Raw genomic sequence first — 22,087 nt, forward strand, 5'->3', positions numbered from 1 at the left:
GGGGGGGGGGGGGGGGGTTGCTGCTGGGGGGAGCTGGAGCCTTTCCTAATTGCCATAGGGCAAGAGGTGGGGTACACCCTGGACAGGTCAACAGTCTGACATAGAGACAGAAAACCATTCATACTTACAATCACACCTATGGGCAATTTGGAATCACCAATTAACCCAACCCCACTAACTCCATGTCTTTGGCGAGAAGGAGGAAGGCAGAGTACCCAGAGACAACCCATGCAAACATGGGGAGAACATGCAAACTCCACACTGAAAGGCCAGATGGTGGAGTTAAACTCATGTCCTTGAGTGAAGCAACAGTGGTAACTATGAGAAAGAAAAAAAATTGCAATTTTTAAATAAGTATCTTTATTAAGGTAAAAAAAAAAATCTATCCAAACATACCTGACTGTGTGAAAAAGTAATTGCCTTTGTTATTGTGATAACCCTCCTAGATCCTTGGCTCATAGAGGTCTCCAAGAACTACATATGCACTGCTAGTAGAGGCTTAACCCACACGTTGAGAACACAACAAAGTCCTGCGTTGTAGACGTTTATGTTTCTGTGAGAAAGTAACACAAAGAAATCAGGAAGGGGCCAAATACTTTTTGATGACACTGTTTAGGATTTATAGCAACTTTTTTTCCTGTCTTGCTGATACTAGACTTTGCTTATTTTGCCAAATGATTTGGTAATCCATTACAAAATCCACCCCACCATGTCTGCTTTTACTTGTGGCAGGGTCTAATTGCTGTACTGTAGTGTCCAAGTGCAGGTTGATTCAAAAATATTTCCCATTTTCCATGCAGGTGCAGTGAAAAAGGAGGAAATAAAAAAGAGACAAAACCTTTCTGTGATGGATTACCTGCTCAAACAATTTCCCCCAAAGCTTGTTTATAATATAAAGCCCATTTTCAAAAATATTATATTAGAAATATTGCAATTTGATACATATACTGAGAAAGGAAGCTGTGGATTTTTAACAACTTACCCCAGTTACCCACCTCTGTAAAACTGGTGTGGTATAGTGAAATGAAAGAGAACTGCCAAGAATTTGCAATTTGTTTATGCTATTAAATGGGCTACAACATTCAAAACACCAGTGTGCTGTATTAAAATGTACTTTTACAGAGAGATTGTCAGAGTACTAGCAGAAAATACACACTGTAGTGGACGGAAGCACAAAGAGATCAAGACACAGATCATCAGCACTACACATTTAAAAGGGCAGTTATCCTTTTATGACAGTCATATACCTGTGGCCTTTTTTATACGCCTGTGGTGTCCTTATATCAAGCCCTTGGTGGTGTTTCTTGTTGGTTAGACTGGTGGTGGTGGAGGAGCCATATGGCTTTGATTAGAAGATCATTTAATCTCTCTCTGTCACAATGCCCAGAGCCAGTAGACTGATTGAATTTGCAGAGGGTCTTAGTTGGTACAAAATGTTTATAAAGCACTATATCAATTATTTCTCCACTTCTTGCCAGTTCTGGTAGACGTGTGTGAGTGCATGCGTCTGTGACTTGTTTATATGTAGCCACTTTTCACAGCTTGTGATCACTTTGACTGATGTTGATTGCACACATGTGGCACACTTAGGGAAGATTGAATTCATTCACATTACTATAGAAAATTAAGCTTTATAGTAGGACTGCAGGGACCCGTGACACTGCTGTGAAGATACAATATTAAGGGTGGGATGGGTTGGGAGGAGGGGGTGTCACAGAGCCAGGTCTTAGGTCTCTTTAAGTGCACCAAACTCAGAAATAACAGCGAATAACAGCAGTTAGTGGTAGTGAAAATATTTATTTATTTTTTATTCCCCTTATTTCCTCAGAGGAAGGAAGGTTTCAAGGCTTACAGTCTGGACATAGCCACAACACATTTTTAAAATACCCCCAAACCAGCTCCAGATGTTGGGTAATCACTACAGTCATTAGTCACAGGCAGAAATACTCTGCTCTGCCATTGATGGAAGTGCAGTTTCCATGTGTGCGCGCACACTTCACGGTACAGTAGCCCGAAGATGACTGCGAGTCCCATCTCCAGAGGCAGTTTTTCAGATGTTGCTTCAAGACACTTAAAAAAAAGGATCTGCAATAGGAGGTATTTTAAAACGACAGCTCTTTTGTACACTCAAATATACTACCTGTAAATTATATATTGTAATCATAAACTTTAACTGCGATGTGGTTTGAAATAAGCCACACAAAAAAGATAAGCAGTAAGTGTGCGCCTGTGGCCCTCAGCCCGCCCCTCGCGGTGCCGTAATTAGACGCTCATTCCTTCAGTCAAGCTGCAACTGCGACTCTCAGCTCCATCAAATCCACTTCTTTCCCCAGTCTAGCTTCTTCTTCTTCATCTTTTTTTAAGGGAGCACTGCAGTTTTTTTCACACATCCCCGCGGAACAACCAGCATCGGAAAGTCCACCTCGTCCACGTCTGTTTCTCTCCAGTTTTTGATACTTTGAGTCTCACCTCTTTCAATGGGTCTGCGCGTAGCGCTGCTTTGCTCTCTGTTCGGAGTTCTTCTTGGCCAAGGTAAGCGTGAGAAGCTGGGTATCACTGCTGCGAGGTGAGCCAAGCAGTGGGACTGTGCATGTGACAGTGATTTGGATGAATAGCGCATATTGCATGGCAGCTTCACTTTAAAGTACTCAAAGTAAGAAGCAGACAGATAACAGGCTAAAGGGTGATACTTGGGGAAGTGATGCATTTGTCTGGGGGCTAGTTGGGGCATGTGATGAAAGCAAAGTTTGCAAAGGTGGGTGCTTCAAAGTGTTGCAGGTCTTTATTAAAATTGCTAAGGCTTGAACATCTCAAATTAAAAGATTGAAACTATTGTTTAGAATCATTGTTTTTCCTCTGTTTCTTTTTTATTACCACTTACAATGTACAATAAGTAGCACTGTGGCCATATAAAGTGCCATCTAAACCATTTTCCAACTTTTTGTGCACTGCATCAACAAAACCCACAACTACAGAACTTTACAGTTAACCTTTTCTACCTTTAACCCTCTCACTACTGTGTTTTATTTAGTTACACTGTGGAGTGGAATCACTCCATTCCATGAAGTGATGATATGTTACCCCACATGGAGAGTGTTAAAATGTAGTTTCACACCAGTTGTGAAGCAAAAGTCATCCCTGCCTGAGGTTTCTTCACTCTCTGCCCTGCAAGTCAAAGGCCGAGTGCCTTGGTATGTGCTGTGATGCTCTGTAAGAGCAACCAGTATCTCACCAGGGCAGGGTGGTCCTAGACAGAAGGGTGAGATTTATACTTGAGCCTCACAGCAGGGTCACCAAATCATAAGACTAGCCGTGTCTTAAAAAGCCCACTGTGCTGTGGTCACACACGGGGCAATTTCACAGTCAGCAGGGGGACCTTTCTCTCAGCTGCCTTCTCTGTAGGGGGTTGTGTTGCAGGTCTTTCTGCAGATCTGCTGAGTATCAGCTCAACCAACTGCATAGCCATATGTGTTCCAGATAGATAAGCTCGACTTCTGTTTCAGCCTTTTGTATATATCAGTAAGATTGGAAGAAGCTTCCACATGTAAGCTTTGAGTGGTGCCTATGAAAGAGATGCACACTTCTATGTTGTGATGTCTGTCTGAGGCCAGCTCCTCTGTCTAGGCGGGGCTCCGAGTAGGCTCATTAAGCCTTGTTTACATGAGGTGTCTAGACGCAGACAAGACATGTGCTGCTCTGCCAAGACAGAATGGCCCTCACAGCTAGCAACATCATCCAAAATGGAAATTAGCCCTCTCCAGACAGACAATGCACCGAGGAGACTGAGAATTATGGCAGGCTGTATCTAAACCAGAGCACAGCTGTGCCTGGTTTGCTTCTTCTTCTTCTTCTTTTTGATAAAAGACAAGAAGCCATGCAGTTTTAAAGCACTTCTGGTCTTTCAATTTTAGGTTTTCAAGTCAGCAGACAGCGGTAGCAAAGGAATGAGTCAGTGATGCCTAGTGGGTTAGAGTTAGTTATCAGCAGAACGCTACTGTGAGGGGAAAAGTCCAGAACAGATCGCTGGGGGAAGTTTAGAATAAGTGACCAACTGTTCCTGGCATTTAAAATGCACTGACTAAGCTCCCGAAGAGAAAGAGTTTAGGATTAGTTCATTTTTTTGGACTCTGGAAGTGTACCTCTTGGATGCCTTTCCAGTTCTAATACAAATCATGTGTTTTGACAAGATGGTGTCAGTTACTGGAAGTGGTCAAAAAAACCCAAAACATTACACATATGCACAGGGGTCATTTAAATAGGATTCAGTGTTGTTAATAAACATCCATATTTTCAGCCTCTTGTGAGCACAGTTTTGTTTTCCTAGCTTTTTTGGAAAACCCCGTTTTTACTTACACATTCAGAAAACAAATTAAGTCAGTGAGCGAGAGACAGAAACAGAGAGAGAGAGAGGCTGGGGGAGCCTGCTTGGTAGGTCCATGTGAAAAGCTTTTAAAATGTCATCTCATTTCATCCAGCTGCTACAAGGTTTATTGGCCAGAGAATACTGTGACGTGCCAGACTTCCAGAAGTCAGTAGTGAGTCAGCTAATGTGCCTGTCTACCAATAAATCCTATATCCATATTCACTCCTTTCTACCAGGTTAAACCTCCTTTCTGTAGTAGGAATGGCCACAGTTTTTTTTTTAGAGAACTCTTTCTTGTGTCATTGTTATGCTTCTCCTCATATTAGTTCTAGATTTTAAGCGGGACTTATAGAAACTTGTGATGAACCTGAGAAATTAAGTTTTACAGCAACTCTTGCGTTGTGTTTCCACGAGGTTTACCAGTGTGCAGACTGTTTGTGATAACAACTATTCCCGCTTTCGCCTCAGCTTGACTAGTTTGATTTAATGGCCATAATAAAACATTCCTCCTGCACCTCTGGGAGAGGGCAGCAAATCTATAAAACTGTGGACTGCAATTCCAGACACTTGTCCTCCCTCGCTACCTACCTAATCTAACTTATTATCTGATCTTGCTTACTCCTGCTAGACGCAGATGGTTCTGTTTGAGGTATTTCACAATCACTATTCTGGATAATTCAATATTTGTTTTCTCTTTTTCCTCTCAGGGGGGAAATAACGATGATTAATGTCAATTTTGTAGACTGATCTTGGTTTGAGACACAGGCAACAAAAAACCTGAAAAAAAGCCCAAGACGTGGATCTGCCAAAGCTATTTCACGTTTGGCATATAACACACTAACCACAGGCAAACGAACGTGCTTGATGTAATTGTTACGGCTGATTGTTTAGAGAGTCGAAGCATTCCAGACTCTCTAATCCACGTGAATAAACAGCCAGATTACCACAGAGTTGGTCGCGCTCCAGTCAAAAGGCCTCATGTGGTTCTGCAAAAACATATCCATCATTCATTGTCTTTGGCAAAAAACAAACAAAAAAATCTCTCAAGGCTTTTTTTCATTTCGTCAAACAGACTCTGAATTTTGTTATTTGCTATACAATTTGTCTTGGGTCACAATAGCAGGATTGTCTTTTGTTTAGGAAAGAGAGACAAAAAACAGATCATCATAGCTCAATTAATAAAAACTGTTTGGTCTTGCTGAAAGACAAATGCTCATCAGATAAATGTTGCTCATTTCCCTCAAATGATGCTCAGAAGTTTGCCATCTGATATATATTTGAGGCACAGTGTGTTTAGGCACTTGGTGTGTGTGTGTGTGTGTGTGTGTGTAGGCAGGCAGGTGGCCAGCACTATAATGTGGGGCCTGTTGTGATTCACCTGTTTGTACATGCAAAGGTAAAAACAATGTTGTTTTTAATAGGAGCAGAACAAATCTCAATGGAGGACTGCTGTAAAAATGGGCAAAAGCATGGCACCGATCATGAAGACTGTGCATCCCTGCCCCTTATCTCTGAGTCAACCACATGCAGGTAAGCCGCTGCTGTCTGCTACTTTGCTCTGTTAGGTTTAAGTGGGGTAGTTTATAGACTTCCAAGCTGTTAAATGCTGCATTTCTTTGTCAAAATCATATTTTCTATCCATGGTACTGGGCCCAAGTGATTTGGCATGTGCTGGATATTAAGGAAATGTCTAAATGCCCTTAATATGAGATCACTTTACCTTGCTCCCATAAATCTCTAGGCACATTATTCACTTCACGTGAGAGCAGGAAGCGCTAATAGTGATGGGATAATAACACGTCTGCTGGTAACCATAGAAGGTGTGCTGCCACAGGTTCAGGGCCTATAAGCCAAACTGATGGCAAACACATTTGCCATAGCCACTGTAAGCGATCCCAAATTTGTCTAAATTATAGTGTGAGGAGTGGAGAGGAAAAGGGGCAGGGATTTGTGGGGGTAGCAGGGTAATATTTAGGGGTGGAAAAAGGTGAGGGGGGTCAGAAGAGGGGCTTTTTCAAAACCCAGGAAATACCTTAGAGGTGAAATCCGACATAGAGGGAGGGAATAACAGGAAATCTGAGCGATTACTTCAGACACCAACGTAAGAAGAAAGAAAAAAAAAAAAAAACAGGAGAAAAATGGTAAAAGGAAAACAGGAGCACGCTACTGTGCCCTTAAAAGGTTCTGCAGAGGAGGCGTGTACCTTGTTGTGACTTTCGGATCTCGAGTGGTTTATGTGGAAAAAGGTTTCTGGTAAGAGTTGATAAAAAAAAACTTGGTTTGTTATGTTTTTTTGTCTTGTAAAACTGCAGGGAGAAAGAGATCCAGACCAGGGAGGAACAGTCAACCTCCCCTCTGCTCCCTTAACTGATTGGGCAGACAGTTAGACAATACAACGAAATCTGATCTGAACAGAAACATTTAGTAAAACATATTTTTATGATAACACTCTTTTGTCAGATTGGGCTGGCTGCTTCCCAGTACTGCTTTTCCCAATTAAACAGCTATTGTCATTTTTTAAATAATTCTTGCAGAAGATTTGTGTTATGCTAATCCTAAGGGGATCTCAGAGGTGAAGGTCAATTACGATACATCCTGTATCAAGATGTTACTCATTTTATGGTTATGGCTATTTCTCAAACCCTCACTGTGTCACCAAATTCTTAAGAAATGGTGGACTGATTCTGTCCCGGTGATGTCATTGTGGCTGCAAGTAAACTACAGATACTGGCAAATGTTAGTCAGCCGATTAGGGCCTCTGCTGTTCTGCTTTTTTTTGTTTGTTGTTTTTATAGGGTCTGAATGTAGGATGAGGTTTGTTTTAGTAATTTTGCTCTGCAAGTCACTGCATCAAAAGAATATGGAGATATTTTTGGACAAATGTGCAGCTTGGGACTGAAATCTTTGGTTTAACTTGGGTCTTAAACAATCTGAACAGTCCTCAGAGAGCTGTCAGCATTGCAAACACAATACATTTGGAGTGTCCATCGCTGAGCTCATTCTAGACTTACTCAGCCCAGTCATTCGTCAGTTTTCAGTGTGACATGAGATCCCCTTTAGGCTCGCCTCGGGCCGATTTTAATGAGCTGCACTTCTAAGACAGATTTGCTTTGCCATAAGCCAATTATTGATAGAGCAGAGAGTAAATGCACCACCTGTGTTTTGTATTTTTTCTTGCTGACAGGATAGTGCAGGAGCAGTGCTGTGTAACAGTGCTCGAGGATAAAATGTGCACCAATGGTATCAACATTGCCAAAGACCAGGGGGCCTGCGATTCTTTATTCACCAACACCTGCGACACCAAGACTACAAAGGTGCGTTTGTATGAGTGTATATGAGTGTTTTGCTAATAGAAATGACAAAACAGAAAAGTAAATCACCAAAAAACTTCTTTCACCACTTTGTTGGACGATGATTATGGCAAGTGATTGATGAGAGCAGTGTTGTATATCTCTATGTGTGTGGGTGTGTGTGTGGGTGTGTGTGTGTGTTGTTCAGCAGGATGAGGCATGTCACTGTAGGGAGGAATGAAACTTGTTGCTAGATTATAAATTAAACTGTAACTGTGGAATATTTCACCAGCGCATATCCAAGCACCTTTCAGATTTGAAATGCTTCTTAACCAAACTCAGGCAAATTCTTGCCTTTATTTTCATTCTATATGTACTATATACATATAGTACCCTTGGTTTCCTTATGTTTTGCTTCCAAGAAGCCAGACTTTCTTGTAATTTTAAGTCCCTTTTCCATTAGTAGCTACTCAGGTCGGCTCGCCACGGTTTGCAGGGTTTTCCATTAGATGGAAGTACCTGGTACCAGGACTTTTTTATTACCTATTCCTCTGGGGATCCAAGTGATCTGAGCAATCCAAAATGTGTCATCAACAGACTGTTTGCCACCGACTGGCTGGTCAGTGGCGTAACTCGATGAGTAATGAGGGTGTCTCCTTCAGGAAAATCAAAACCACCACTAAAGTCAACCTTTAGAAACAAAAGGACCAAAACAGTGAAGATGATTAGGCATAGCTATTGCACCAAACATCAACATTATAGAGAAATGTTCCCATTTGTTTTAAATTAATTGAAATAAATAGTCATTTACGGGGTTACAATCCAATATAACCTCATTATTAGTGAGCTTTATAACCAGTGTTGGGGAGTAACGGAATACATGTACCGCCGTTACGTATTTAGAATACAAAATATGAGTAACTGTATTCCGTTACAGTTACCGTTTAAAAAGGTGGTATTCAGAATACAGTTACTTTGTTGAAATAAATGGATTACACGGCGGTACTTTCCTGTTTCATATTGTCGCGGGTCAGGACTGTTTGGGTTTGTTTGACAGCTATGTTCTGTTGTTCCAGGCGGCAGCGTTACGGTTGCCATGGTTACAGGGTGACGCTCTCTCTCTCTGCGTGTTTCCTGGGTGAGAGAGCGCTTTTTTGTTGTTGTTGTTGTGCTAAGCTAAAAGGCAGAATGCTACAGGCATGGCCCTAAAGAATGTAGCCTCATGGGCAGTGTAGTCCGTGCTGCAGTGAGAATGGACTACCATACACGTTATGTGTCTGTGAGCGAGGGAGGGAGAAAAAGGAAAAGTATGAGCTGTCACGGAGCAAAAACGGGAGCTGGAAGCATGTAAATATAATAATAACCACTGCAGCCAAGAAGAGTGCCTGACGAGCCCATTTGTAAGCTATTAAGACTCAACTGTACACTGTGTTCGTGTTTTCCTCCGGAAAAAATAAGTTCCGTTGGAGCAGCCTTTCAACGCCTCTCTCTGTCTCTCGCTAGCAAAGTTGACCCAGACAACAAAGTAAAGCTAGTTTTCAGCTACGAGCCCGACACGGAACCCGACGTATTAGCCAGATGTCCCTTTACTACGGTTCGGAGCCGCGGACCTTCAGTATCAGTAATAAATCACAGCAATAGTACATTCACGTAGTTGTAAACAACATGATAATATATTAAGTAATCCAAAGTATTCAGAATACGTTACCCTCATTGAGTAACGTAACGGAATACGTTACAGAATACATTTTGGGGCATGTATTCGGTATTCTGTAATGGAATACATTTTAAAAGTAACCTTCCCAACACTGTTTATAACTAGCATGAAAATCTTTACTTTTACACAAAACTAGGCTTGTGTAAGTTCTGCTTCATCTTTGATTACAGATTTAAATGCATTCTTTTTCTCACCTTCATTAGTTCCCTTTAACTGGTTTTATGTCTTTCAGAAGTATTTTGATAAATTACTTAATAAAGAAATTGGTCTAGAATTTCTATCCATTAACAGTTTAGTTGTGATCTACTATATACTGCATAGAAGCTTTTGAAGGTGTTGTAGCCCCACACAGCCACTGCATGCTACAAATATGCTTTAAAATAAAATTAGCAGCGTAGCTCTGATGAGGGAAAACGAGCCAACCTTAACACATAACAAAAGCTGATTACTTTCCATATTTACCAGAACCTCTTCTATGCTGGCAAACATCAGCTGCTCTGTGTTCCTCTCTCTGCTGCTGCTGCTGGCATGGCTGCCAGCATGCTATGATGATGCACTTACAAAAATCATTTTCTCTACAGTGCTTTCAAGTTGTTTTACAAAGTTTCTCCTGTCACACCCTTTTTGTGAAATTAAAATGCTTAAAATCTGGAGCATCTTTAGTAGCGCGAAAACAATATGAGAATAACACCACCACGGGGTTGCAACACATAACAACAATGCTCAGTGGCTAGTGGAGCTAAGAGAAGACCACAGCAACTTCCCTGAACAGGATCCAGTAACCATCACAGCGGCAGACATCCAAGAAAGAGTCTCAAGCATGAAGCGTTAGACAGTACCAGGCCCTGACATGAGTCACACTTACGGGCTAAAGAAAGTAACTGTAACTCTATGAGCATCTGGCAGCACAAATGAACCAAGTGGCTGGCATAGTATACAGGAATATCTCTGCCGATTATGGCCTGGAAGTCCAGAGGTCAAAATAGGTCACGTCCCCAAGGATGATTGAGAAATGCATTGACAAACTGGTGATGACTAACCAACCGGACATAGTAGCGGTGGACACGAAGAGAAAGACAGCTGTGGACCTTCCCAACATCGGGAAGAAGGAACACGAGAAGCTTGAGAAAAATATGCACATTTTCAAATATGCTTAAAATCTGTAGGTGCTTACATAGTTCCTGTGTGAAAATATGTCTCAAATGTGCAAAACTCCACAAACACTGGCTACAGTGGTGGATATAAAATCATTTACTTGATATGGAGGACATCAGATTGACAAGAAAGAAATCAGGACTGTGGGCGGCTTACTCCATAACTCCGAGCTTCTTCAAATAATCTGTGTGTTCTCAAGGAAAAAGACAGCATGCTGATGCGAGATGGACAGAACAAAATGTACGTTTAAATGATAAATAATGACAATATCTGTGAAAATAATGTTGTACTTTCTCTAATCATTCAGAGAGAAGAAAAGGGGATTTGCTTCAATGTGCTGTCTGCATAAGGTTTTATGTTTTCAATTTAGAAACTGCATTATTGTGTTTTGTAAGATTTGCAGTGATGATAGTAGAATGCTGTATTGATGTTTCACATATGAAACTAATAAAAAGGCCACTTACTCTAAGCAAGCATGGGAGAAGCAAGAAAAAGCTGCTCAAAGATAAGATATAAAGCAGTTGTTTGTGCGAACTGTTCAGGAGTGTGTTTGTGTGCTTGTTGTGAGTGGTTTACACTAAAAGAGTCCTAAGAACAAAACGTTTTCTAGCAGTCAAGGCCACACAGGCATATACCCACACATAAACAAGCACACACAAACAAACACAGAGAGTAGCAGTCAGCCACTACTGGTACACAACTCTTACAGTTGCTCTCCTTGGCGTGTGTTCAGTCTCGCAGTCGCTACAAACGCTGCACGTGTGCACCACCGCACACACAGTCAGATTCCAGCTGCATAACCAAATTGCCAAAACATGCCCATCTGTCACACTCCCCACCTTTCTTGTCCATAACTGACATTACCGGGCTGTCATAATGATTGACTGAGCGTGCATTAGGGAGAGGGGGGTTGATGTCATCTCATCACTGTCTCCCTCTGTGTTCTCTTTTTCTAACTGACTGACTGCCTTTCTGGTCCCGTCTGAAGCCTGCCAGTTGGCATATCGTCTCAAAAAAGCTCTTTTTCTGTCTGTCTGGTTGATTGAGAGCTTGGCTGTCTGTCTAAAGCAACTTATTCTCAGCTGTCGGTTTAAAAGGCTGTCTCACTTCTTTAACCAGCCAGCATACCAACCCTCTGTCTGCTCTTCTTCATTTTTGTTTTACCTCTGCTGGTACACAATATCCTGAAAAGATCTGTATTTTGTTTTCTTTCAATTATTTGCAAATTTTTCATGTCTATGCTGCTAAGTTCTCTAATACTGTGTTGTTTTCGATAGATGTGCTGTGACTGTTGTACTCTGGGTAAAACAGCCCATGAGCTTGGCCTACCCTGTGACCACAACCTATCTGTTGGCCATCAGTGCAATCTGGTGTCCCGGGCCTGCTGTGTGGAAGGAGCCACAGCGCATCAGAGAGAACGTGGGTAAAAAATGCAATCCTGCAGGAGGCAGTTTCTTTTATTTTTTTTTGATAAAACAAACAAAATATGTAATTTAAAGTAGAGTGGGCATAAAAAAGTGGATTAAAGTAAGTGAAAACCTATGCAAGTCAACAAAATAATTAGAAGTAGAAATAGGAGGACTACTGGTGTCAAACATAAGACTACACCGCCCCCTAGTGGACGCTTATGGTCATTGCATGCTCATTTTCTTAGCTCATAATATAAAGCAGCTTAGGTTCAGCTACTGAACATTAATGTGGAAATGGGTAAGATTCAGCATGCTGATTATGAGCTTTTGGACTGGATAAAATAAGGAATTTAATGACCATCAAAGTCAGAAGTTCACTAGTAACACAATGTTGTGCCAAAAGATTTCATGCATAAGGTGTTAAGAGTGCATGAATAAGCATGCTTTTTTCTCTCTCTTGCAGTGCCTAACAAGGACGAGACAACTGAAAATGGAGATTCAGCGTTAAATAATCAGTGCAATGGTAAAGCATAATAAAAGCTAACAATTGTGATTTCTGCACTTGCGTTAAAAAGCGCGGATCAGATATTAATGTTTCTGTGGTGCCTCTTAGGGAAGTGTGCTCATCGCTGTGTGGGGAATGACACTTGTGCCTGTTTCAAAGGCTATAAACTCAAACCAGATGGAAAGAGCTGTGAGGGTAAGGTCCTTTTGTATTGTTATATATATGTAATGATTTCAGTCTTATATTTTAATATCAGGACTGTTTTTGGTGATAAAGAAAATACTTTTCTACTAGAAAAGACTAGCACAACAGAGCCTCAGCAGGAGACATGTGATGTATTCCTTTACTGTCTATCCTGTTTTTTCTCAGACATCAACGAGTGTTTGGTGGGAGCCAGCAACTGTCGGGGAGGAGAGCGTTGCATCAACACGGAGGGCTCGTTCCGTTGCCAGAGAGAAGTCAGCTGTGGAACAGGATATGAGCTCACTGACAGCAACAACTGCAAAGGTCTCTGCTGTTTGTAGGGAGACATTGATCTGCTGTATTTTTTTGGCTGCTATTCATAGCGTGTTGACAGGCAATTCTTCTGTGATGTCTTCATCCAGATATTGATGAGTGTGAGACCGGTATCCATAACTGTGGACCGCAGTTTCAATGCCAAAACACCCAGGGGTCGTTCCGTTGTCTGCCCAAAGTTCAGTGTGGATCTGGCTTTATCCAGGATGCTCTTGGAAACTGTATTGGTAAGCATTAGCACCAAAAGATTTATTGTGGCCAAGTGTCCCATACAGAGCTCTGCTGTCACTTATGATCGTTACTTGAGCACTTGTAAGGATATTGAGATTCTTAAATTGCTTCCCTCAAAATGTCCTCATATTAATGTAAATTTCAAAATATTTAACAATATGATGACTGGCATATGCTCTTTAATAAATTAACATCATTAAGACTTCTGTTCTTGAAGCCTTAAGTCAGTTAAATTTCCAGATATGTAATTAGACTTAGGTCTTTTTGGGGCTCGCTATTAAACTCAAACCTGTCCTCATCGTTATGGTCAAATTTGATTTATCAATTATTTATTTTATTGACTTAAATTTAAAAAAAAAAGTTTTTAGGGTGGATTGTAGCTCATCATGCAATAAATTACCTGGTGTAAAGTTAATCACTGCCATCATTACATTGATTGAGAGGAGCCAAATTATAGACAGAGGACTAATTAGGAAACAAGACCAGGTTAAATCAAGGCAATCAGGGCCTCATTACACGAGAAGACAAACAGCTGAAATGAATGACACACACAAGGAATAGAAATGATCCAATTAAAATAGGAACTGAAAAAGAAGACAAGTCAAGGAAACTAAGACAGATAAACGGGTCACAAAAAGAAGCATTGAATAAATAAGAAACATGAGGGAATTGATCATGTAACAATATAAGACATGATAAGAAAAAAATATAACAGAAACCTTGGAACATCATGACATTTTTAAAATTTAGAGTAACATCTGTGTCGTCTGTGCTCCTGTTTTCAGATATAAATGAATGTGTTAGCCAGACAGGTCCATGCAACAGGGGGCAGATCTGTGTCAACACAGTGGGCTCGTACACCTGCCAGAGGAACTCGGTTAACTGCGGTCGAGGATACCACCTCAATGAAGAGGGCACACGCTGCGTTGGTACGGAAGAGCTCATCATACCTGCATGCAAAGTGTCTTACTAGCCTACCTGCGGTGGATATCATGGTGTTCTCTGTCGCTTGCACCCCTGCTTACAGATATCGATGAGTGTAAGACCACTGAAAATGTCTGTGGAGGTCATGCGTGCCTCAACATGTTGGGGTCTTACCGGTGTGAGTGTGAAGCTGGCTACATGTTCAATAGCATCACTCGGCTTTGTGAAGGTAAACTGTTTTTTTTTTGTTTTTTTTGCTTTGCGTTCTTACGTTGGTAGCTAAATCCAAGTGTATCCTGAGCATGTAAATGCCCACAGCATGTATGTGTGTGTACTACTTCTAGTTAAAATAAGCATTGAAGTCACAATTTCAGCTTCTTACTTTGTCAGTTTTGGACTTTTTGTCTTAGATGTCAATGAATGCAGGCATTACCCTGGTCGTCTGTGTGCTCATAAGTGTGAGAATACTTTGGGATCCTACAAATGTAGCTGCACTACAGGCTTCGCGTTAGCTGCTGACGGCAGAAATTGTGATGGTAAGACAATCAAGTAATTTGGGAGACTTTATAGAGCCTAGATACTGTTGGCTAGACAGTGAGTTTATGTTGGCGGATGTGGATCATCTGGTAATCAGAATCTTTGTGGATCAATCTCCTACTCCCCATGCATTCCTAAATGCGTTTTTGCCCCCGATGCATCCAACGGAGTGTTGGTCTGAATGTTAGATTTTTTTTTTAAAAGAAGAAAGGTGCCATACAGTATAAGGGACAGTCAATAACATGTCTCCCCTCTGACTTACACAATAGAAATCCTGCATGATCTGACATCCCAGTGTTGATGTTTTTCCTATATCATAATAATACTGGTCCAGGATCAGGGAAGCATTCAGTTGCAATGTTGATCCTGGACCAACATTATTGTGGTAATGCTGGAACAAGACCAACAAAGAGATAACAGATACACCTAGATACCCCTGTCAACACTGGGCATGTTGACAGGGGTACTTTTGGTTTTGATTAAAGCTACAGCTGATAGAAGATGGTAACATTTTTCCATCTTTGTCTCTAGTGTTGTCATAGTTCTCAGGCTTATGCCAAAATGAACGCCAACATGTAATCAAGTCTAACTTAAGAAATATGTTGCTGTATATCTTCAGCCTATGTAGCATTTTACCAGTCATCAATCTAGGAGTCATATTTTTTAGGTAGCTTTCATAGTTACCTATTTATGGATAAAGAACAAGTAAATATTGCATTGCGGACACACGCACGCATACATTTTGATGCTAACTTTGATACTTTCTCTGTGCAGATTTGAACGAGTGTGAGAGCACCCCATGTAGTCAAGAGTGCGCCAATGTGTACGGTTCCTACCAGTGTTACTGCCGCCGTGGCTACCAGCTCAGTGACATAGATGGCACTACTTGTGAAGGTAAAGTTGAAGCATGTGAACTGCAACTGATACTTAGTTTAATTCAGTTGACATTTTATTGTATAGCACCAAATCACAACCTCGAGGCGCATTGTAAGGTAAAGACCCTACAATAAAAGAAGGATAGCAGTACAAAACAGAAAAAACCCTTATAATCAGATGACCTCCTATTAACAAGCACTTGGCAATGGTGAGAAGGAAAAACTCCCTTTTAACAGGAAGAAACATCTGCCAGAACCCAGGGCGGCCATCTGCTGTGACGAGTTGGGGGTATTAGCCGAATTTCCACAAATAGGAACCTTCAAACATGCAGATCAGCCTTGAATTTTTCTAGACATGACCTGACAGAGACGTATGTGAGAACGCTAATGTGTGGCACATATGGATCAGACATTAATGGTGGTTGGCCACCCTTACTATGTGTATATAAATAAAATGAACGTGTTACAAATTCACCTTTTTCTTTGACGTTTCCAGATATAGATGAATGTGCCCTGCCCACTGGAGGTCATATTTGCTCCTACCGCTGTCACAACACGCCTGGCAGTTTCCACTGTTCCTGCCCTGTCAATGGCTACACCTTGGCAGTAAACGGGCGCAGCTGCCAGGGTGAGCTCTCTGTAATGTCATGTGGCGTTTGTTGGAGACCCTTTTTCCCCAGCTTTGAAAAAAAATCACGTTAGTGACTTTTTAAACCCTTTTTATCTTTCAGATATTGATGAATGTGTGACAGGAAGCCATACGTGCACAGAGAATCAAAGCTGCTTCAATGTACAGGGAGGATTCAGATGCCTGTCTTTCGAGTGTCCGAACAATTACAGACGGGTCGGAGAGACGTGAGTATTTGAACCGTGTCCCGGGTGCAGATTATTTGCTGAGCAGGGACATGTTTATGAACAGGCATAACTATGATTGTGCTCTCTGTGTTACGACAGAATTAAATTGAATGAGTTTACCCTCATTACACATTAAAACAAATTCGTAAAAATACAGTAAATTTCACATTTTTTTTCATGTATTTTTTTAACCACATATTTAATTTTAGCATTTAGCATTTATCAATTACTATTTATGGACCATCACCATTAAAAAAAAAAAGGCAGAAAATTACCAATTACCAGGACATTTTCTGTTTTGTTACATAGTTTCATGCAACACTCAAAGAGCACGGTCTGTGCTCCATATAGTTAACTTTGAAACAGTCACCATCTAAAGAGTTTTAAGTTTACATACAGTAATATCAGGCTTTTTAAAGCACTCCTGGTTTGTATATGGATCAGAGCCCCTGCATGTCCAGTATGCTCAATGCTGGAATGATTTCAGTATGAATCTGGCTGTAGCATGTTTTGCTGTTTCCGAGTGATGACATGCATATGGGCGTTTTTCAGTTTAATTTTGGCGCACATGACGATGAGAATGTGTACACCCACACCCTTGTTTGGAGGCACCCAGTGACAGAACGTTTTGCATGATCCTAAAGAGGGCACTATAACTGAAAGTGATAATTCCTTTCTCTGCATGCCATGCACGGCAAATGAAATTTTCACCTGATCTCCCTTTCTCTTTCTCTCTTTGCCCGTTTTGTTCCGTCTTGTCCCGTCCTGCCTCCGATCTCTTTTTTTCTTTTGCAGTCGATGCGAACGCTTGCTTTGCAATGAGTCTGTCGAGTGCCTGACCATGCCCCTGAGAATAACCTACTACTACCTCACCTTCCCCACCAACATCCCCATCTTCACCACCATCTTCCGCATGGGCCCCTCCCACACCGTGCCTGGCGATGACATCCAGATTGCTATCACAGCTGGCAACGAGGACGGCTTCTTCAGAACTGAGCAGATGCCCACTGGTGGTGTGATGTCAGTGGCAAAGCTCATCAACAAGCCGGAGGACTTTGAGCTGTCTCTGGAACTGAGGCTGCGCCGCTATGGCACAGTCACTACATACCTGGCTAAAGTGCTGGTGTTTGTTACACAGGAGGAGCCCAGAGTACCCTATAATCCCCTACTAGAATAAACAAAAGGGATTCACAGGTTTGCACAAGTTGTTACCCCCTTAAAATAGATGTGGCATATTAACTTAATCTCACTAAGAAATCAGAAAAATTGCAAAATGCATGCAAGAGTAAAGCATGGTGATGCAATATAGCCTGCTATATATTAATGATTACACAAGTTAAGTATAGTAAGAGCATGTACAGGTAAAAATATAATTATGATTTCCATGAGTTTCTGGCAAGTGCAGGCCTTTCAGGGCTACTGCTGGTCCAAAACTATGGTGCCGCTGTCCCCTTTATCTTGTCTGCTATTGAGGCTTTTTTCTACTACATTTTTTTTAATGAATGAACTCAAATACTACTCTGTCTCCCAATAAATGCACATTAAACATGGCACATTATTTTTTAATGACACTGTAAAATACATTAATCAGAAGAAAAACAATCACAATTTGTAGTTGTATAGCATTGTACACAATAAACCTTTTGTTTTAAACAAAAAAACATATGGATTATTATTCAGGAGTTTATATTAGGGCCAACTGAATGCATCTTTTTAGGTGAGGCATTGTCAAAGAAGCCACTGTAGGTGGCGTTCTAGGTCAGTGTAACTCTCAAAATGGTAACAACCCAAGTTTGCCGACAACTGAGTGTAATTTGATGATGGTTGCATGATAAAGTCTGACATTTTGCAGTATTTTATGGTTTATGTGCTGGATGAACAGTTTTCTATTAAAACTGAAATAGAAATAACACATGTTCAAGTTAAAACCAGTGTTTGATAATGGTGCTTTGTGGGGTTTAATCAAATACAGCAAAGGGAGCAGTTGGAATGTGAGGCTAAGTCACAGATGGAGGCATGAAGATTTCCCCTCACAAAGTTTCATATTACTATTATTCCAGTAGTTTCAGAACATTGCGTATATTCTGTTTTGTCATTAAAAAAATGTCCTTCAATTACAAGAAAGTGTTTTAGTATTTTAAACATTTTAGTACTAAACAGCATTTATTAATGTTATTAGATGCCATTAAAGTTAATTCTCTTGTTTTTTTAAAGAGTTTCCTGCATTATATCTGCAAACATATGTGCAAACCAGGCTGTATTTTTGTCTTTAACATTGGCTTAAAAAAAAACTGTTAGAAAATCGCAAACAGCAAAACCTTCAGTCACTAACTACACGTAATATATAAAGTACTTAGAGTGATTCCATTCCTTCAAATTCCAGTAAGCCAGACTGACACCAGACTTTGCATTGTTACTCCTGCTTCCCAAATGTCACTTACCATCCACTGCAACGACATGTTTCTGTGGCAGTGATTTTTCGTGCACATCTCTTTAGCTCCCGTTGCACAGATTTCCACTGCATACTGCGGGTGCAAACCCCAACACAGACAGACAATTCCAAATGAAGGCTGAGTAAGTGACATGAGAAGAGATGCAGTGGGAAAGGAGAGGGGAAATGTGCACCAGCGGAGATTATAAATAGCTTGACATGCTGTGAGGGTGCTGCCTGAGGGGCTGTGGCTTTTAATAACTGTAAATTCAGATTTCTCAGGTTCCTCCTGTCCCGAACGTTTGGGCTAGTAAGGATGCACTTGGTCCCTGTTGGGGATAGCCTTAAAATAAGAGTCTAGTGGCGTACAGGAGTTTTTTCCTCCCCTTTTGACATTGAGTTATGGGGCTCTGGGCTCTGGCCGGTGGTCTGAACAATTTGCGGTACAGCAACATCACCGCGCACAAAATGAATGATGCCCTGCAGTGTTTGTGTTGGGGCGTTATCAATGTGCTGACTATAAATAATAATTACCAAAAAAATAAAAGGCCCTACACTTGACCAGAAGACTTTCATCCAAAAAAGTCTGTTTTTCTTTCTGGTCTGAGAATATTGGGTTTTTTTCTCCTGGGCTGGGCCACGTGAGGCATGGGGAGATGGAGAAGGCGCGCATATGTTCATGTGTGTCCAAGCGTGTGTGCATGACATAAATGCACACATATTCACAAATGAACACGTAGAAGTTTTTTTTGTTTTTACACTGAACTGTAATTACCTTGAACTGATGCCTCTGCTTTGAAGAGCCCGTCTGAGTGTAAAAGGGTTAGGGTTTGGGGGGGCAGTTCACTCTAGGTCATTATCTTCTCATAAATTTACTCTCTACCCCAACAGCTTTCACCTCATCCTCTAGAGCCCCACTTGGGTCTTTCTGCAGCTCAGGCCGTGGTATTATAAACTAGGAGAACATTTTGTGGGTTTGGCCCAGAGCAGAGCAAAACCTGGACCCGCCGCTAATTGCTAATTACAAGCCCCTACCCAGTGGTGGCTTGACTTTTTGTCAGGGGCTTCTCTCCTCGCTCTCCATGAAAGGAGCCCTGCAACCCAAGCTTGGGCTCGAGCTGCAGCAGATAGGTCCCCCGAGGAGCGCCAGAGATCCACGGGCATGACTCACAGTGTGGCTATATGGCTGCCATGCACATTAACTGGACTTATACATGACAACATGGATGTTTTCATAACCCAGTGTAACCGTGTACTGACTTGCCTCCTTTGTTAAACTCAAGCAAGGCTCAGCTTGAGTTTAACATCTTGAATGTCATAATCAAGGCTTTTATTTTGTTCCAAAAGTTCCCAAATGATCACAAGTTTTCAAACTCTTGATTTATGGGGTTGCTAATGCCTTAGAAACCTCTCTAAAAAAAGCTGTCTTATGTAGCAGACAGGTAGTTAATAGTGATGTTTCAGGTGGCGTTAGCTTTAGGAGCCAGTAGAGGTACTCCAATCCCTCCGACCTGTCACTGATTAGTCTGTGGAATAAACAAAGCCCTAAATAATAGGATGAGAGCTGCCCTGGGGAGAGGCTGGGGAGTTGTCTAGTCATGTGGCTTACAATTTAGGAGTCTTTTAGAACACTCCCTTTCCCCATAAATCCTCCTCAAGAGATTATCTGATGTGAAGCCGGGGATGCTCTGCAAATCCAAATATTTTCCTGAGCAGGTTGTGGATCATTCTCTGAGTGTAGTAATTCATTTCCCACACAACTTGAAATAGTGCATCAGAAAGACATCAATGACAGCACAAGTCTCCACAAGCTACAAAGTTTGACTGCGGCATGAGCCTTAGCCATTGTTGGTTTATTATTCTTCCAAACCACATAGAATTTGAAGAATTTGATTGTTTTCTTGTGCCGAGCGCTACATTCAGTGCCCCTTCTGCCTCATTCAAATAGTGTTTGTGCAACAGCATCGCGCTGCCCTGATTTGTTCTAAGGTGGTTAGCTTTAAGCAAGCAGAACCTAAAAGGTCAGAGGCTGTGCGTGTTTTCTTTTCCAATTATTTTTTGTTTTGTTTTTGGTGGGTAAGTATGTTTGTTCACTTCTTCAGAGCGGCGAGGCTTGAACGGTCTGAAGTTGTTCGCTGTATAAAGTCCTGTCAGCCCAATAACATCGCCTGCGTTCTGGACCCCACGCACTCAGTGTCACACACCTTCATTTCCCTGCCTACTTTCAGAGAACTACCAAGGCCCGAGGGTAGGTACACGACAAGGTGCACAGCTTTTTTTTTTCTTTGAATAGTCATGCAAAACGTACATAATCCAGTAAATAAAGCACTAAACACAAGAGGGGTTTTTTTTTCTATTTAAAGAAAAAGGTTTTCAATCTGCTGCTACATCTTGTGGTCTCTGAAGCTAAGCGGTTGGCTGCTGTTTTATATACATATCTTCTTATTATTTTCATTTTGCATGTGTCCAAACCATCTCAGCCTTGCCTCTTAACTGTCTCCAAACTGCTCAACCCGAGCTGTCTCTCTGATGTACTCATTTCTAATTCTGTCCTCCCTGCTCACTACCAACGCATTAGCATTTACTGCTCTGCCACCTCCAGTTTGGCCTCCTGTCTTTTTGTTAAAGTCGCCATCACCGAAATATACATGATTTTGTAAACAATTCCTTTCATCTTTGCTGCTATTCTTCTGTCACAAAATTAGCCCTGACACTTGTCTCCACCATGCCTTCCCTCTTCTCTTCATCTCTCATCTGCACTGTGCATTGGGTTGGACCGTGCATTGGCATTTAAACTCCACCTAAAATCTACCTTCACTATCTCCACTCCTTGCCTGTTCCCTTTTACACCTGTCTCCCTCTCATTCACGCACATGTACTCTACTTCTACTGACTTTTATTACCTCCTCCTCTCCTGTTTCATATATGTCACACAGATATACAGTTGCCTCGGTCATAATAATAATAAAAAAAGACCTTAGCAGGTCTTTCAATCCAACCTCAGATGAACAACAGCACATACAGTACATTTGATTTAACAGCATGTTAAGCATGTTCAGTGTCATTATTATTATTATTATTATTATTATTATTATTATTATTATTAGCTTAATTTTATCTGCTTTAATCTCTGAGCTCCCATCAACTGCTTTCTGTACAGTTGTCAGAATCCGTACGGCTACCTCTGACACCCAAATGAGCTTTTCCATGAAGTCCTCAGTGGAAGACAATTTTAGCTGGCTTTCCCCAGAGAACTGCTGCCACATATGTAACAACTGT

At 41.3% G+C, this 22,087-nt stretch overlaps 1 protein-coding gene across 2 annotated transcripts in view; it reads left to right on the top strand.

Annotated features, from left to right (window-relative positions):
• Window positions 1–2,248: 2,248 nt before the first annotated feature.
• fbln1 (fibulin 1) overlaps window positions 2,249–22,087 on the top strand; it is a 34,029-nt gene continuing 14,190 nt past the window's right edge. Inside the window, exons 1-15 of one of the 2 annotated variants that reach the window (XM_063479274.1) lie at window positions 2,249–2,532; window positions 5,785–5,893; window positions 7,548–7,677; window positions 11,803–11,944; window positions 12,398–12,457; window positions 12,548–12,634; window positions 12,809–12,946; window positions 13,045–13,182; window positions 13,972–14,115; window positions 14,214–14,339; window positions 14,521–14,646; window positions 15,422–15,541; window positions 16,019–16,150; window positions 16,254–16,377; window positions 17,173–18,518. In XM_063479274.1, coding sequence (XP_063335344.1) covers window positions 2,478–2,532; window positions 5,785–5,893; window positions 7,548–7,677; window positions 11,803–11,944; window positions 12,398–12,457; window positions 12,548–12,634; window positions 12,809–12,946; window positions 13,045–13,182; window positions 13,972–14,115; window positions 14,214–14,339; window positions 14,521–14,646; window positions 15,422–15,541; window positions 16,019–16,150; window positions 16,254–16,377; window positions 17,173–17,554 — 2,013 coding nt within the window. In that variant the 5' untranslated portion in view covers window positions 2,249–2,477 and the 3' untranslated portion in view covers window positions 17,555–18,518. Of the gene's footprint in view, window positions 2,533–5,784; window positions 5,894–7,547; window positions 7,678–11,802; window positions 11,945–12,397; window positions 12,458–12,547; window positions 12,635–12,808; window positions 12,947–13,044; window positions 13,183–13,971; window positions 14,116–14,213; window positions 14,340–14,520; window positions 14,647–15,421; window positions 15,542–16,018; window positions 16,151–16,253; window positions 16,378–17,172; window positions 18,519–20,910; window positions 21,057–22,087 lie in introns of those variants that run through there. The other variant, XM_063479273.1, reaches the window with a different exon arrangement.

The sequence above is a fragment of the Pelmatolapia mariae genome, linkage group LG7 (assembly GCF_036321145.2).
Source record: "Pelmatolapia mariae isolate MD_Pm_ZW linkage group LG7, Pm_UMD_F_2, whole genome shotgun sequence".
Taxonomy (NCBI): Eukaryota; Metazoa; Chordata; class Actinopteri; order Cichliformes; family Cichlidae; genus Pelmatolapia; species Pelmatolapia mariae.